We start from the raw sequence: 13,364 nt of genomic DNA, 5'->3' as shown, positions 1-13,364 counted from the left end.
TCCCAGGTTCACGCCATTCTCCTGCCTCAGCCTCCCAAGTAGCCGGGACTACAGGCACCCGCCACCATGCCCAACTAATTTTTTGTATTTTTAGTAGAGACAGGGTTTCACTGCCAGCCAGGATGGTCTCAATCTCCTGACCTCGTGATCTGCCTGCCTTGGCCTCCCAAAGTGCTGGGATTACAGGCATGAGCCATCATGTGCAGCCTCTTTTTCTTTATTTATTTATTTTTAAGACAGAGTCTTACTCTGTCATCCAGGTTGCAGTGCAGTGGCACAATCACGGCTCACTATAGCTTCAACCTCCCAGGCTCAAGTGAACCTCCCACCTCAGCGTCCCAAGTAGCTGAGACTATAGGCACATGTCACCACACTTGGCAATTTTTTTTTTTTTTTGAGACAGAGTCTCACTCTGTTGCCAAGGCTGGAGTGCAGTAGCATGATCTCAATTCACTGTGAACTCTGTCTCCCAGGTTCAAGTGATTCTCCTGCCTCAGCCTCCCAAGTAGCTGGGATTACAGGTGTGTGCCACCAGGCCCAGCTAATTTTTGTATTTTTAAAAGGTGGAGTTTCACCACGTTGGCTAGGCTGGTCTTAAACTCCTGACTTCAAGTGATCCACCCTCCTCTTCCTCCCAAAGTGCTGGGATTACAGGTGAGCCACTGCGCCTGACCACCAGCTAATTTCTTTCTTTTTTTTTTTTTTGAGACGGAGTATCACTGTCTCTCCCAGGCTGGAGTACAATGGCACAATCTCGGCTCACTGCAAGCTCCATCTCCCAGGTTTACACCATTCTCTTGCCTCAGCCTCCCGAGTAGCTGGGACTACAGGCGCCCGCCAACACGCCTGGCTTTTTTGTATTTTTAGTACAGACAGGGTTTCACCATGTTAGCCAGGATGGTCTTGATCTCCTGACCTCCTGACCCACCCGCCTTGGCCTCCCAAAGTGCTGGGATTACAGGCGTGAGACATCGCGCCTGGCCTAATTTTTTTTTGTAAATTTTATAGAGACAGGGTTTCACCATGTTGCCCAGGCTGGTCTTGAACCCCTGGGTTCAAGTGATCCTCCTGCTTTGGCCTCCCAAAATGCTGGGATGCTAGGCATGAGTTACCACACCCAGCCTATATTTTTTCTTTATTTCAGAAATTGGTTGTACAGGCAAGCAGAGGCCAGACCATGTAGAGTCTTGTTAAAACTTAAAAAATTTTATTGTAAGTTCAAGAAAGAGTCTTAAAGGATTTTAAGTAAAAGAGTATGTGTATATTTAGCAACTATCCTTCTATTTGTATTTTACCAATAGTATTTTAATAATCAAGTATGGTTGTTGCATGTTTAAACAGATGCTTTTATAGTACCTATCACAGTTAATAGCTTTCCTAATACTGAACTTGCATTATGCTTGCATGCCAGTATAAAGTACTGAAACTAACTTGCTAATGTCTTATGTAGGCTTTTGTATTCATATTTATAAATAAGATTGGTCAGGCCAGGTGCAGTGGCTCACGCCTATAATCCCAACACTTTGGGAGGCTAAGGCAGGTGGAATGCTTGAGCTCAGGAGTTCGAGACCAGCTGGGCAACATCACGAAACCCCATCTCTACAAAAAATACAAAAATTAGCCAGGCATTGTGGCATGTACCTGTAGTCCCAGCTACTCAGGAGGCCGAGGTGGGAGGATCACTTGAGCTCAGGAGATAGAGGTAGCAGTGAGCCAGGATCACACCACTGCACTTCGGCCTCGGCGATGAAGACAGACCCTGTCCCAAACAGACAGACAAAAACCACTGGTCCACAGCTTCTTTGTGTGTTTGTGGGCCAATCTTACTCACTTTGTAATATGACATCTGCATTAGTTTCCATATTAAACTTGTATTCACTTATTGACAATTTCAAAAGACTAGAATAAAATAATATGGTTTCCTTGTTTCACTCATTATATTGATATAAAGTTTAACGGTTTGGTAGGATAGCACACTACATGTATATGATCATATTTACTAAGTAACAAGATTTGAAAAGAAAGGACATTTAATAAAACAAACACAAAAACCTATTATCTCTAAATATGCTTAAAAATAAAACCCAAAGAATCTATGATCAATATTTATTTAGCACCCAGTTTGCTATAAACCTACCTTTTCTTCTTTATATTTGAGGAAGAAAAAAGAAAAAGAAGTCCTCCCCACATTTTTATATCATAGCATTGACAGGTAAGGACTCGGACCTATGAGAGCAAAGGTCCAAAGTTCAAACAGCAGAGAAAGTGCCATGGAAACTATGGGTATTCAATAAGTATTGACCAGTGGTAATGACAAAAAAGTAAGGTTATTGTGTTTGGGGATAACAGAAAAATACAAAAGATAAGATGATGCCTCCTTGAGGGAATTACTGTGACAGAGGCATCATTAAGGAAGTGTTAGGTAGGCAGTGATTGGATAGGGCTATTACGATGGCCATAAGTAGCCATGGAACTAGATAGCATTACAAATAATTGGTCATTTAGTCCATTTTCAAAATAAATATCTCCCACTGAGACCTAATAGACCGTGCATTGATCAGCAATCGATAAGGCTGTTAAAGTGATTGGGTTGGTTTTACAGTGGCCTAATAATTTAGTACCAATAGAAACACTCAGTGGATTACTCTGAGTATCATTGTGAAACGCAATTTTGGTATCCAAAGAAAAAGAAGAACAATACACGTTTGAAAGAGGGGGAAAGTGTTAACAAATTTGACTTCAGCATTAAAGGATTTATTCCACTAATGTAAGATCTCAGCTGACTAAGGTGAATTGCTAGCATACCACATTTTTTTTCTCTCTACCAGTCACTCGGTTTTGAGGCAAGAGAACAAGAGAAAGAATAAATATAATATGAATGTTTAGGGAAGTAGATTCAGAGTAAGAGAAACTGTGTATTCGCAAAACTTAACATCTGATGGATTATCTGGTTTTAGATTACTCACAATTGTTTCACAATTTTAGGAGTACCTAAGTGATGATTCTTTCCATCTGTGGAGTTTGCTGTTTCCCTATGAGACTAAATAATTATTGCAAGGTACCTTCAGCTTGGAATAAGATCCTTTCAATACCAAACTCTTTCTCCTTGAACTCTTCATAATCACTCTAGCAGGCAGTGAACATTATTTATATGTCTGAGTTATCAGTGTTTTATTTAAACCCTTAGATGGTAGATGTGAAATTATATCCTTGGATTATATTTACCCACTGCAGTCTACCCTGTATAAAGTGGTCTGCTCAAAGCCCAATTTTCACCAATTAAGTATAAGCCCAAGACAGCTGAGAATCAAAATAAGCACATGGCTGGCAACTGTGGGTCCTGCTGCCCAAAAAGATATTGTCCATCATTAAACCCAAGTCTCAAACTCAGCAGATGAGAAGTTCACACTATGAGATGCAAGCAAGAATGGAAATCAACTGTGTGACATCTCATAGTCACTCTGGGGCATATATTCAGTGACTGGTCCTGTTGACAACTACTTAATTATTTATTTGTTTTTTATTTTTATATTATTTTAGAAGCAGATCCTCCCTCTGTTGCCCAGGCTGGAGTGCAGTGGTGCAATCATAGTGCACTGTAATGCAGAACTCCTGGGCTCAAGTGATCCTCCCACCTCAGCCTTCTGAGTAGCTAAGACTACAGGTACACACCACCATGCTGGGCTAGTTTTAAATTTTTTTCTGGACAGACAGGGTCTCACTATGGTGCCCAGGGTGGTCTCAAACTCTCAGACTCAAGTGATCCTCCTGCTGCAGCCTCCCAAAGCGCTGGGAGTATAGGGATGAGCCACCACACCTGGCCCCACTTCATTATTTAAATTATTTTTATTCCTTCATTCCTCCTTTTTTTTGCTGAATATGTATAATTAAATTCACACAAAGCATGTTAAGTGAATATATGATGTAGCTTCACTGCACAACATAAATTGTTTTTGTATCCCCTATTGCACAATCTTTTTAAAAAATGAAGGCCCTGGATATCAATGACTTAAAACAGTGTCACATCAGGAATGAATGTCAACACCCAAACCAGAAACATGATTTTCTGTGTTCTAACAGAAACCTGTATGCCACCACTCAAACAAAAAGCAAAAAAACCACGACATACTTGATAATATTAGTTCCAAACATAAAAGGAAAACATCATACCTGCAAAATATATTGAGTGAGGTCAACTGCTTCTTTCTTCTCATGCACGAGTAGAGTTTCTTTGTCTTCTACAGTAATAATATTAATTTCTCCACGACGTACCTCCCTCATGCCCAGGGGGCGTTTTCGAACACAAACTCTGATTTTCTCCATCTCAGTCCAAGGATTCTGTTTCTCTGAAGTGTTCTGTCTAATATATGTTTATAAACAGGCTTTTAATTTTTAATAATAGGACAAGATGACTTAACAGGTCAAAGTATCGGTACATTTTGCTGTATATTAGGCATAATATATTTCTTAAAGTTACAAAGTAAAGGGTCAACCCTGAGAAAGTTCTTCCATCTCCATCCCCACCCTACCCCACCTCTTCCCCTGCAAAAACATAAAAAACAGAACAACAACAAAAACCAACCAACCAACAAAAAAACCCCTAAGAGATCTTATATAGGATACTATTTTATACAATTGTTTCACATCAATTCTGATTTTCTTAGCCCTCCAACTGGCTGCTGAAAAAAAAATTTCTGTCACGGAGGCTGGAGTGCATTGGCATAACCACAACACATTGCAGCCTCGACTCCTGGGTTCAAGCAATTCTACCTTAGCCTCCCGAGTAGCTAGGACTATAGGCATACAACACCATAGCTGGCTAATTTTTGTAAATTTTGTAGGGACAGGGTCCCACTATCTTGCCCAGGCTGGTCTTGAACTTATGGCCTCAAGCAATCCTCCCACTTTGGCCTCTCAAAGTGCTGGGATTACAAGCATGAGCCATCACGCCCTGCCTGGAAAATTATTTTTTTACTGGGATCTGAACTGGTTAAAAAAAAAAAAAAACCAGCAAATAATTTTCTAATATAATGCACAAAGCACTACTTTTATGGCATGTTTTAAAGCAAATTTTATTTTCTTAACCAACATTTAGGGACTTTAAAATGCATCATTTTTGCATGAAACTGCAGGTGGAATAAAGAATGAAATGTACCATTTTGAGGTACTGTGGGAAAATCTTGACAATCATTAAAACTGGACGATGGGCCAGGTGCAGTGCCTCACGCCTGTAATCCTGGCACTTTGAGAGGCTGAGGCGAGCAGATCACTTGAGGTCAGGAGTTCGAGACCAGCCTGGCCAACGTGGCGAAACCCCATCTCTACCAAAAATATAAAACTTCGCCGGGTGTGCTCACTTAAACCCAGGAGGTAGAGTTCACAGGTGAGATAGTGCCATTGCATTCCAGCCTGGGCAACAGAGCAAGACTTTGTCTAAAAAAAAAGAAAAAGAAAAAGAAACTGGATGACGGACATATTGGGATTCAATGTTCTATTTTTTCTTCTTTTGCATATGTTTGATTTTTCACAAGAAAATGGAATTTTTTGTTTTGTTTTGAGACAGGGTCTTGCTCTATCACCGAGACTGGAGTGCAGTGGTGCGAGCACAGCTCACTGCAGCCTCAACGTTCTGGGCTGAAGCCATCCTCCCACTTTAGCCAATAGTAGCTGGAACTACAGGTGCACACCACCATGCCTGGCTAATTTTTGTATTTTTGTAGAGCCAGGGTCTCACCATGTTGCCCAGGCTGGCCTCAAACTCCTGGACTCAAGCAATCTGCCTGCCTTGGCCTCCCAAAATGCCAGCATTACAGGCATGAGCCACTGTGCTCATCAAAAATGAAAAATTTTAATTTTTTTAATTTTTTTTTTTATTTTTGAGACAGAGTCTCGCTGTGTCACCCAGGCTGGAGTGCAGTGGCGCAATCTTGGCTCACTGCAACCTCTGCCTCCTGGGTTCAAGCAATTCTCCTACCTCAGCCTTTAGAATAGCTGGGATTATAGGCACCTGCCGTGACGCCCAGCTAATTTTTGCATTTTTAGTAGAGATGGGGTTTAGCCATGTTGGCCAGGCTGGTCTTGAACTCCCGACCTCAGGCGATCCACCTGGCTTGGACTCCAAAGTGCTGGGATTACAGGTGTGAGCCACTGCGCCTGGCCTAATGCATCATTTTAATAAGGGTTTTGTGTTAAAATCTTTAGTTGTTGGATATCAATAACCTAATCATATAAAGCTGATCAAAGAGGACAGAAAATGTTTAGTCCTTTTTAAAATTGCCCAGGGCTCGAGGATGACTCATATGAACAAAAGGCCCATAGTTTTCAAGTTCAAGGGGCAAAAAGACATGCATGTTTTCTAAAAAGCTCTAGTTTGGGCAGGGCGGAGTGGCTCTCACCTGTAATCCCAGTGCTTTGGGAAGCTTAGGTGGGAGGATCACTTGAGGCCAGGAGTTCAAGATCAGCCTGGGTAACATAGTGAGATCCCCATCTCTACAAAAAATTGAAAAATTAGCTGGGGACAGTAGTGTGTATCTGTAGTCCTAGCTACCTGGGTGGCTGCCGCAGGAGGATCGCTTGACCTCAGGAGTTTGAGGCTGCAGTGGGCAATACTGTGCCACTGCACTCCAGCCTTGTTAACAGAGCAAGACCCTGTCTCTATAAAACAAACAAACAAATAAAGAGTCAAATAAATGAAATGGTAATGGTTAAACTAAAATATCCATCCTATCCTTGATGTTGTTAAATAATGCAAAGCGGTATTTTTATTTATAAGTAATTCCAATTTAGATTTTTATGTACTGTTCAATAAAAAAGTAATATTCAAGAAAATAGGCCGGGCGTGGTGGCTCACGCCTGTAATCCCAGCACTTTGGGAGGCAGAGGTGGGCGGATCATGAGGTCAGGAGATTGAGACCATCCTGGCTACCATGGTGAAACCTCATCTCTACTAAAAATACAAAAAATTAGCCAGGCATGGTGGCGGGTGCCTATAGTCCCAGCTACTCGGGAGGCTGAGGCAGAATGGCGTGAACCAGGGAGGCGGAGCTTGCAGTGAGCCAAGATCGCGCCAATGCACTCCAGCCTGGACGACAGTGTGAGACTCCATCTCGAAAAAAAAAAAAAATATTTACTCCTTTACCACTGAGGTAACCAACAGAATAGCAACAATCTGCCTTCATAGTCAAGGAACAATCTATTCCTCTCAGAATTAAAAGAAGAAAACAGTATTATATGCTCTGTGATCTCCTAGACCAAACAAAATGTTTCCAGAAATATTATAAAAATTCACTTATATATTTCAAATTATTAAAGATATTTTTACTGTTTAAACTGAGTCTTCTATTTTTATGGAGTAAAGAACTGATTATGAGATCTTCTGAAACCTTAGCCAATGTAAGACCAGATATAAATACTTTATCTTTTTTTTTTTTTTTTTTTTGAGACGGAGTCTCGCTCTGTCGCCCAGGCTGGAGTGCAGTGGCTGGATCTCAGCTCACTGCAAGCTCCGCCTCCTGGGCTCACGCCATTCTCCTGCCTCAGCCTCCCGAGTAGCTGGGACTACAGGCGCCTGCCACCTCGCCCGGCTAGTTTTTTGTAGTTTTTAGTAGAGACGGGGTTTCACCCTGTTAGCCAGGATGGTCTTGATCTCCTGACCTCGTGATCCGCCCATCTCGGCCTCCCAAAGTGCTGGGATTACAGGCTTGAGCCACCGCGCCTGGCCTATAAATACTTTATCTTAAGGTATGAATAACAGTATTTTTAAAAAGAAAATATGGCTCAAGAATGAATTTTATTTTCCCATAACTCACATATATAACATTTAAAATAAAACAAGGAATACTTTTTTTTTTTACAAGAACATATTTCCTACTATACCATTGTTAGTAGTAGGGATTACTTGTTATTTCACCTCTTAGGGACCTTATTTCAAATTCTAACTCGAAGCACTAGGTGAAAATAACTTATTGTCACCCTGACTCTCAAACTCTAATCTCCACCTACAATGTCTTACTGTTTGTAACCACCAAAATTGTTTTTTCCAGGGTTGAAATTGTAGAAAGCACTCAAAATCAGGATTGTATTTCAATGTGTGCAGGTGAACTAACTGCTCCAAAGACCTACTTAATTAAACTACATGCCCTTGTTTTTAACAAAGCATCTTTAAGTCTCCTGGTTGGGTTAAGTGAATTTGGATTGTGTAATTTTTTTCTCTATTGTAGAAGGGTTAACTATTTTACTTTCACGGATGTACTAGATGTATCATGTTACGCTATAATAAATAATAGAAACAGGTCTGCTACAGATTCTGGCAAGTCGCAGCTGTTTTGATGTACATGAACAATATCATCTTTCTCCCACCTAGAAAGTTCCCAATTTCTCATTAATTTTCCCACATCCAGGTATTGCTATTATTGATGCAAAAGCTGTTCATGATAATTTCTGTTATATTCATTTACTGTAAATAAGGAGTAGATGCTGTCTGCTGGACATGAAGGAGAGCCTGCCCTTGCCTGAGGCTACTTTCCCTCAAAAGAAAGAAAGATAAAATTTATTACCTGATACAAGAATGAGGGATTCCATAGTTATACCCTGAAACATGAGAGATTCTTTGAATAATGGGAATATCATAATCCCCCAGTATTGGAGAAAAGTAATTTGGTGAAAAGAGTGACGTGCTGATTTCTGTTTGCACATAGGAATCACCAGCTGTGGCATTCATAACTCCTGTTTTTGTATGGTACTGGGAATCATCTGGTAGCGTGTGTTCTAGCATTTTTAGGTAAGTGGACTTCTGTTCATTTGCAGAGAAATCGGATAAATTGCACATTTCAAACCCATCATTGTTGGCATTTCTGTCTTTATTGTCAGCAGGAGAATCAAAATTCAGTTGTCTGCGAGGGCCAGATCTTAATTCCTGAGACTTGATGCGCAGGCTGCTTGTCTGAAGATGACACTCTGGGATACTGACTGCTTTATCTTCTTCTTGCATAATCTTAATAATTTTGATAAGTTGGAAGAGACGTTTGCGATCGTTCATGTCATGGACTCCTAATTTGGAGTAGTCTTTCATTGTAATCTTGGCTAATTCATCTATTTTCTGAAGGCCAAGGGCAGTGAAATGAGAATAATACTGTGCAAGTTCAGCTTCACAAAGACATTCATATAACCAGGATGCCATTTTGGTGAATAGGTTTTTATAAACTCTGAAGAGAGAAAAAAAAAGCCATTTGCTTGAAATAGAGTATATGCAATACAATTATTTATCTTAAAAAATGAAAACCACAAAACCACAAACATGCAAAAAATGTTTTATCTGTCAAGTTCTCAATAAACATATTTTTCTTGTGCAATTATTGATTAAATAGCATAGTACATGAACAAAGATGCTTTGTATTGCATATGAAGAATTTGTGGTAACATATAATTCGTTAATTTGCTTAATAAAAAGAGACCTTCCATTATATATATATATACACACACACAGATACACAAATGAACACATACATAACACATAACTTACTTATTTCTAGGGAGTTCCTTCCAACCTTGCAGTGTCTACTTAACACATGCCACAACTATTGAAACCTTGTTCCCAACAACTGATTGTAGCAGGACTAATTTTAGATGCTCAACTTAATGTCAAGGCATGCTGCACAACTGTTTCCCATGAATAATGAACAGGGGCTAAGAACTCTTTCAAAATGAAAAGTAGAATTAAATGGCATACCACAGAAGATTATAAACTAATGTAACTCAAAGGAAGATAGCATTTATATTTGCTGAGTACTGGCAAAAGTTAGTTAAATAGAAGTAAAGACATCATCAATTAGGCATCAACCAATTCAGGATTTCAGATCATTCCAAAAGGTGGTCATCGATCTCTACCTGTACAGAATATGAATCAAATAATTTACCCAGGAAATTAATACTAAGGTCAAGATTTTAAATAGTTGTACATTTAAATGTTTTTAAAAATTTTTAACATCGAGATATTTAATTGAATACTAACAAATAATGTGGTAACAACACATAATCCTGGTCTATTATTAAAGTCAGGATCCCGAGCTCTCTATATCGCTGTTAATCAAGTTCATGAGAATATCCAAAAGTAAATACACTACATTTTCTTTTTTAAAATGGTTTTTGGCCGGGCGCGGTGGCTCAAGCCTGTAATCCCAGCACTTTGGGAGGCCGAGACGGGCGGATCACGAGGTCAGGAGATCGAGACCATCCTGGCTAACATGGTGAAACCCCATCTCTACTAAAAAATACAAAAAACTAGCCGGGCGAGGTGGTGGGCGCCTGTAGTCCCAGCCACTCAGGAGGCTGAGGCAGGAGAATGGCGTAAACCTGGGAGGCGGAGCTTGCAGTGAGCTGAGATCCGGCCACTGCACTCCAGCCTGGGCGACAGAGCGAGACTCCGTCTCAAAAAAAAAAAAAAAAAAGGTTTTATAATTCAGAGTTTTCAAAAATTCAGTTAGGTAACTAGTGGTAAAACTTTCCTGTTTTCATTTTGATCCTCTTTCTAGCAAAAATAGAGAAAGAGTAGCAGGCAAGGTAATAAAGATAATCAAAGAACCTTGAATAATTAGCTTTGGGGAAAATACTACTTAGGCTAAAAGGCTAAATGGGCTGAGTAACACATCCTAAACTAATCCTGGCCTTTTCTATTTGTGGTAGATTTGGTTTTTGTTTTGTTTTGATGGAGTCTTGCTCTGTTGCCCAGGCTGTAGTGCAGTGGTGGTATCTTGGGTCACTGCAACTTTCGCCTCCAGGTTCAAGCAATTCTCCTGCCTCAGCCTCCTGAGTAGCTGGGATTTACAGGCACGCACCACCACGCTTGGCTATTTCTTTTGTATTTTTAGTAGAGGAGGTTTCACCATGTTGGCCAGGCTGGTCTCGAACTCCCGACCTCAAGTGATCCACCCACCTCGGACTCCCAAAGTGCTGGGGTTACAGGCATAAGCCACCATGCCCAGTCCAGTTTAGACACTTTAAAATATATAGATACCTGAGCCCCATCCCAGATCTATAGAAAACCACAAAACAGCCAGAAATAACTCCCAGGTTTTAGGAAGGGCAGACATAAGAACTTTGGAAAAGTTCCCTAGGTAATTATGATTGCATGCCGCTGATTTATATCTATCAAAATTACAAATGCAAACGCACTGATCCAGCAATTCCACCTCTAGGAACTTATCCTTATTCTTCAGATAATACATACAAGTACAAAATGACGTAAGTGTAATGCTATTCATTACAGCACTGCTTGTAATAGCAAAGTCATGGAATAGAGACTGGTTAAATAATGATAGTCCATTTAATGAAATAATGCTATGAGACAATTACAAAGAGTAAGTAAACTGTAAAATATTATTTAAAAAAGAAAGTTATCAAATATATTGTTACTAAAGCAAGGTACAGAACAGTTTGTAAAAGAGAGATAAATGATATATAATAAATCTATATATTTGCTTATCAGACAAAAAATATCACTGACAGGATGCACAATAATAGTGGTCTTGAAGGGGTGAGGGGAAGTAGGTAGTAGAGGGTGATTATGGGAAGGAAACTACTGTATGCTTGCAAATGCTGGTAGTTATTACTACCTTTCCTATTGTCATTTCTATTTCACTGGTGTCTATCACCCAGGGCAAGACCTAAAACAGTTTATTTTTAAAATTTTGAAACTGTGTGACTGTATTATTCATTTAAAAAATATATTTCTAATTCCACCTCCCTTCCTCCCTCTCAGTCTCCCCAAATTGACCTGATACAATTGTTTCTTAAGATTTTGGTGGCTTTCTAGCCTTTTAAAAAATTGTATATAACACTGTACTCGTAACTATATTGCAATCTATGTTTTAATTTAACATAAACATTCTCATATGCTATTTGTTACAGGCATAAAAAACAATCCATACTATCATAAATATTTGTTGACTAGATTAATTACCCCAGGGAAATGTGACTTCTCTCTAAACTCCTGCAGAGTTTTGGTGATAAAAACTCTGATAGGGCATTTATGATATACATACTCATTTTTTAAAAATTTTATTGCCAGTTTTGTTCCAGAGATAATATAAGATGGTTCCGCCTTGTACTACTGTGTGAATTATTAAAGACAAAAGCAATATGATCCCACTCAGTCAAGTAACTGTGCTAGATAGGTGTGCAACAAATTTTTTTTTTTTTTTTGAGAGAGTCTCACTCTGTCGCCCAGGCTGGAGTGCAGACCGGGTTTCATCGTGTTCGCCAGGATGGTCTCGATTTCCTGACCTCGTGATCTGCCCATCTTGGCCTCCCAAAGTGCTGGGATTACAGGCTTGAGCCACCGCGCCCGGCCACAACAAATATTTTAAGTGAACAGTATCCGCTTAGATTCTGTTCATTTAAAATATTTAGAAATGGGCCGGGCACAGTGGCTCATGCCTGTAATCCCAGCACTTTGGGAAGCCAAGGCTGGCAGATCACTTGAGGTCAGGAGTTTGACAACAGCCTGGTCAACATGGCGAAACCTCCTCTCTACTAAAAACGCAAAAATTACTCAGGCATGGTGGCGCACACCTGTAATCCCAGCTACTCAGGAGGCTGAAGCAGGAGAATCACTTGAACCCAGGGGGCAGAGGGTGCAGTGAGCTGAGATTGTGCCATTGCACTCCAACCTGGGTGACAGAGTGAGACTCTAAAAAAAAAAAAAAAATTTAGAAATGTTTCATTATCGGCTGGCCGTGGTGGCTCATGCCTGTAATCCCAGCACTTTGGGAGGCCAAGGCGGGTGGATCACGAAGTCAGGCGATCGAGACCATCCTGGCCAACATAGTGAAACCCTGTCTCTACTAAAAATACAAAAATTAGCTGGCTGTGGCGGCACGTGTCTGTAATTCCAGCTACTTGGGAGGCTGAGGCACTTGAACCTGGGAGGTGAAGGGTGCAGGAAGCCGAGATCACGCCACTGCACTCCAGTCTAGCAACAGAGCAAGACTCTATTTAAAAAAAAAAAGAAAGAAAAGAAAAGTCCATTATCTCTACTGTTTTGCCCAAGGCAACCAAGTGATTAAAAGATTCCATGACAAAAAAAAAGATTCCATGACACCTGCTTATGTGGCCATAGAGCCATTTTCTCTGAGTTTCCTAATTCTTTACAAGTACCATCAACCCAAATTAATGGCAACATCCTCAGGGTCCTTACAACTTTAAGAAACCGAATATCCACAATATTGTTACCAACTTCACTCTGAACACTTCATATGGTTTATTTATTTATTTATTTATTTTTTTTTTGAGGCGGAGTCTTGCTCTGTCATCCGGGCTGGAGTGCGGTGGCCAGATCTCAGCTCACTGCAAGCTCCGCCTCCCGGGTT

The 13,364-nt window shown here is 40.3% G+C and overlaps 1 protein-coding gene across 1 annotated transcript in view; it reads right to left on the bottom strand.

The window, feature by feature from the left end:
- Nucleotides 1-13,364, bottom strand: part of KIF24 (kinesin family member 24) — a 78,089-nt gene that overhangs the window by 51,965 nt on the left and 12,760 nt on the right. Inside the window, exons 2-3 of the mRNA XM_011950559.1 lie at nt 8,556-9,203; nt 4,171-4,360 (exon numbers count right to left, since the gene is read on the bottom strand). Coding sequence (XP_011805949.1) covers nt 4,171-4,360; nt 8,556-9,178 — 813 coding nt within the window. The 5' untranslated portion in view covers nt 9,179-9,203. The remainder of the gene's footprint in view (nt 1-4,170; nt 4,361-8,555; nt 9,204-13,364) is intronic.

This window comes from Colobus angolensis, unplaced genomic scaffold (genome assembly GCF_000951035.1).
Source record: "Colobus angolensis palliatus isolate OR3802 unplaced genomic scaffold, Cang.pa_1.0 Scaffold308, whole genome shotgun sequence".
NCBI lineage: Eukaryota > Metazoa > Chordata > Mammalia > Primates > Cercopithecidae > Colobus > Colobus angolensis.
This window is presented reverse-complemented; position numbering and strand designations above follow the sequence as displayed.